The 3,502-nt window shown below is 40.6% G+C and overlaps 1 protein-coding gene across 1 annotated transcript in view; it reads left to right on the forward strand.

Annotated features, from left to right (window-relative positions):
* The window catches only part of she (Src homology 2 domain containing E), a 6,988-nt gene extending 3,486 nt beyond the window's left edge, over positions 1-3,502 (forward strand). Inside the window, exons 4-6 of the mRNA XM_020607295.1 lie at positions 15-372; positions 2,288-2,407; positions 3,156-3,502. Of these exons, the coding sequence (XP_020462951.1) occupies positions 15-372; positions 2,288-2,407; positions 3,156-3,348 (671 nt within the window). The 3' untranslated portion in view covers positions 3,349-3,502. The remainder of the gene's footprint in view (positions 1-14; positions 373-2,287; positions 2,408-3,155) is intronic.

The following is a 3,502-nucleotide window of genomic DNA, read 5'->3' on the forward strand; positions in this document are numbered from 1 at the left end:
CCTGCTTCCTTCAGCTCAGTTTGAGGCAGTGGATTGTTCTCCCAGTAAAGAGAACGGTTCATCCTCCAGCCGCCAGCAGCAACAGCCACAGCCACAGCAGCAACACACCCTGAGACAGAAGAACTGGAACCATAAAACACTCGTCTCCTCTCCTCCGTCCTCCTCCTCTTCTCCCTCATTTCCCTCCTCTCCTATTCTTAAACTCTCTCCTCTCACACCACCATCTCCTTCCTTCCCCACCCTCAAAATCTCACCCCTCTCACCCTCTTCAAGCCCTAGCAAACTTTCCCCCTCATCTCCTACCTCCCTCGGTGTCCCACTGGATGAGGAGGCAGCCAAAGTGGACCCGAGCTTGCCCTTGGAGAAACAAAGGTAAGGAGAAAGAGGACATACAGTAATTATCCCTTGGAAAGAGGAGTGAAATGTCTTGAATTTCAGTGAAGGAAAAAAGAGAGCATACACAAACTGTATTAACTTTGTAGGACTGAAACAACCCAAATTCTGCTGCTATGAGGTCTTCATCAGTGGTGGAAGAAGTACTCAGATCCCTTGCTAGTAGTAATAGTAGTAATACCACAATGTAAAAATACTGTTACAAGTAAATGTCCTGCATTCAAAATGCTACTTAAATACTGTCAGTGTACAAAGGTATTAGCATAAAAATATATTTCAAGTACCAAAAATAAAAGTACTCATTATGCAGAATGGCTCATGTAAGGAGTACAAAGTACAATATTTTTACTCTGAAATGTAGTGAAGTCAAAATATGAAGTAGCAGAAAATGAAAATATTCAAGCACTCAAGTATACCTCAAAACTGTACTTAGGTACAGTATTTGAGTAAATGTACTTGGTTACTTTTCACCTTTGGTCTTCATCAGGAAAATGGCTAAAGATCAGGTATGCATCATGGTCAACTGACCAAAGTATGTATATACAGTATTTACACCTTCTGTAAGACACTTAAGACACATTGTCAAAAAGCAAATGGCTTCAAAAGCAGCTGAAGAAATCACATATTTGATAATATGAAATATATTGCTTAATTGTAAATTATGAATTCAATACACCTGCCTGACTACAAATAATATGATAAAGTAGAAAAAATCATCTTCTTGCTCCCAATAAATGTAGGAAATTACCACAGTTATAATAAGCATTTTTCATGGAACAGAGTCAAAAAATGTTTTTCTGTTCATGAATTAATCTGTGGATAGACTTGTTGTTGTTGATCTACCTCTCACCCACTGCATGCTGGGATGAGAGATAGCTCCCAAAACAACCTTGAACAGTATTAGTGGAACGAGGGATTTAAACAAATGAGATGAGGGTTGAGACATTTACTTACCATTATCTCATGCCTGTGTATTGTCTGTGCTTATCGAATTACCACCACATTTCTCATGATCTCTGCAGACTTATTAAGCTGCTTTCTGTGTTGCTCCACTCGTATTTGTCACCATGATAAAAAAAGAAGCATGGGTTTTGGTCTTTACACTGTCTGTGTTTGGCTGAAACAGTGAGAGAACAGCGCCCTCATCCGTTTAGGCTGCACAGCAGTTTCCCTTTGAAACAGCTGTAAAGCAGTCAAGCATTTGATCTGCTGAAACACAGGCTGCCAATCATCTTGGCTAAAATCTTGCACTTGGCACTTTAGAAAGGCTTTAATGAAACTGGGTGTTTATTAATGAGTGCATAAGCTAGTGGCAGCTCCTGGAGTGTGGCATGACTGAGTAGATATGAGGGACTGGTTTTACCTGTAAACATACTTCCAACATTTTGTTAACAGTAGGTCATTTTCAGATGGAACCTGTGCACAACATGCTCAGAGCATGTTAACATTTGTTCCTCTTGGATTATGGCTGTTTTTGCCTCCTAACAGCAAAGTCACATATAGCCTCTTCACATGTGGCTTTAGCTTGTAGCCACTTTCATCTCTACAGTACCTTGTGTCTTAATAGGGCTTAACACTGCACAACCACAGCCACATGCATTTTATTGATATCTATGACTATGACGTATGACAAGCTCACATTTGACATTGTTACCTCATCCAGTCAGAAACATTTGTCTATCTGATTTACAGCAACTGTAAACTTTGTTGGTGTCACTGCATTTCGTTCTTCCCATCAGTCTCTTTCTTGTTTCTCTCACCATCATCACCTATCATAGACATGACATCTGACTTGCCTCCATATGTCACTGTGTTATATGTCAGTGATCTGCTGTCTCTCTCTCTCTCTCTCTCTCTCCCTCTGTCGTCCCCCATCCTCCATTGCCTCCCCAAGCTGGTACCATGGCAGTGTGAGCCGGCAGCAGGCTGAGGCTCAGCTGCAGCGCTGCAGGGAAGCTAGCTTCCTGGTGAGAGACAGCGAATCAGGAACCAGCAAATACTCTATTGCCCTGAAGTGAGTGTGCAAATGTGTGTATTTCTCTGGTGTGTGTGTTTTGAACACAGTACATGCAAGCTATATAATGCAATATGTTTGTATTTATTTATAGTGCTCTTTTATCTGCCCTTGATTTGCTGCTCATTTTACCTTCATCTGAGTAACAACAGTGTCAGTGGAACTCATTTTGGGTTTCTTGATTTTTATTTTTTCTTTAATGATCTAACATGGGCATGGGCAGGAGATTTATCCTATGTCATACCGTGTATTTTAGAGAACATATATGAATAGATTAATTTCTATTAAATATATTTAGGCTTCAATATTCACTGAGTTTGTGTTACAGTAGTGACAACCTCTCAGATATTAATGCATGAGAATGTGCGTCATTTGTTGAGTAGACACCTGGCCAGACCCTTCTCGGTTCTATGGGATAAAGACTGAAATCCTGTGTGCCATTTTATGTGCATGTGCTGTGCACCTGAGAGCAAGCACATGTGTCATTAGCTGCATATTCATGCGGGAGTGAACATCATTAACCCCACTTATACATCCACTGCAAATGCACAACCTGATTTGGGGAGAGACAGATCATTTCATCAAGCAAGATCATTTCTTTTATTTACAACATCTGTGTTTTGTTTCTGTTCTTCTGCATCTTATACAGTAACTCTTTAATGTTGCTGTCTGTATTTTATTTGCAAGCCTGTTATTTGTAACTAAAAATTCTTTTGGAATTTTGTGCCTTTCTTTCTTGTTCCTTTAGGACCAGTCAGAGTTGTGTGCACATCATTGTGGCCCAGACTAAGAGCAGTAAGGGCTTGGCCTACACACTGGATCAGAGCAGCGGCGTCTTTTCTAGTATCCCTGAGCTGGTCCACCACTACTGCACACACAGACTGCCTTTCACTGGAGCAGAGCACATGACCCTGCAACATCCTGTACCCAGGCCACACTGAACATGCGTGAAGGACAAACAAAACACACTAGGACAAAAGTATGCATATTCAGACACAAGCAGAGACGTATGATGTGTTTATGCACAAACATACAGACACACATAAACTTGTTAATATTAGTATATACATACATACTGTGACAAATTAAAGGAAA

Source organism: Monopterus albus, unplaced genomic scaffold, assembly GCF_001952655.1.
Source record: "Monopterus albus unplaced genomic scaffold, M_albus_1.0 scaffold84.1, whole genome shotgun sequence".
In the NCBI taxonomy this organism is placed as follows: Eukaryota; Metazoa; Chordata; class Actinopteri; order Synbranchiformes; family Synbranchidae; genus Monopterus; species Monopterus albus.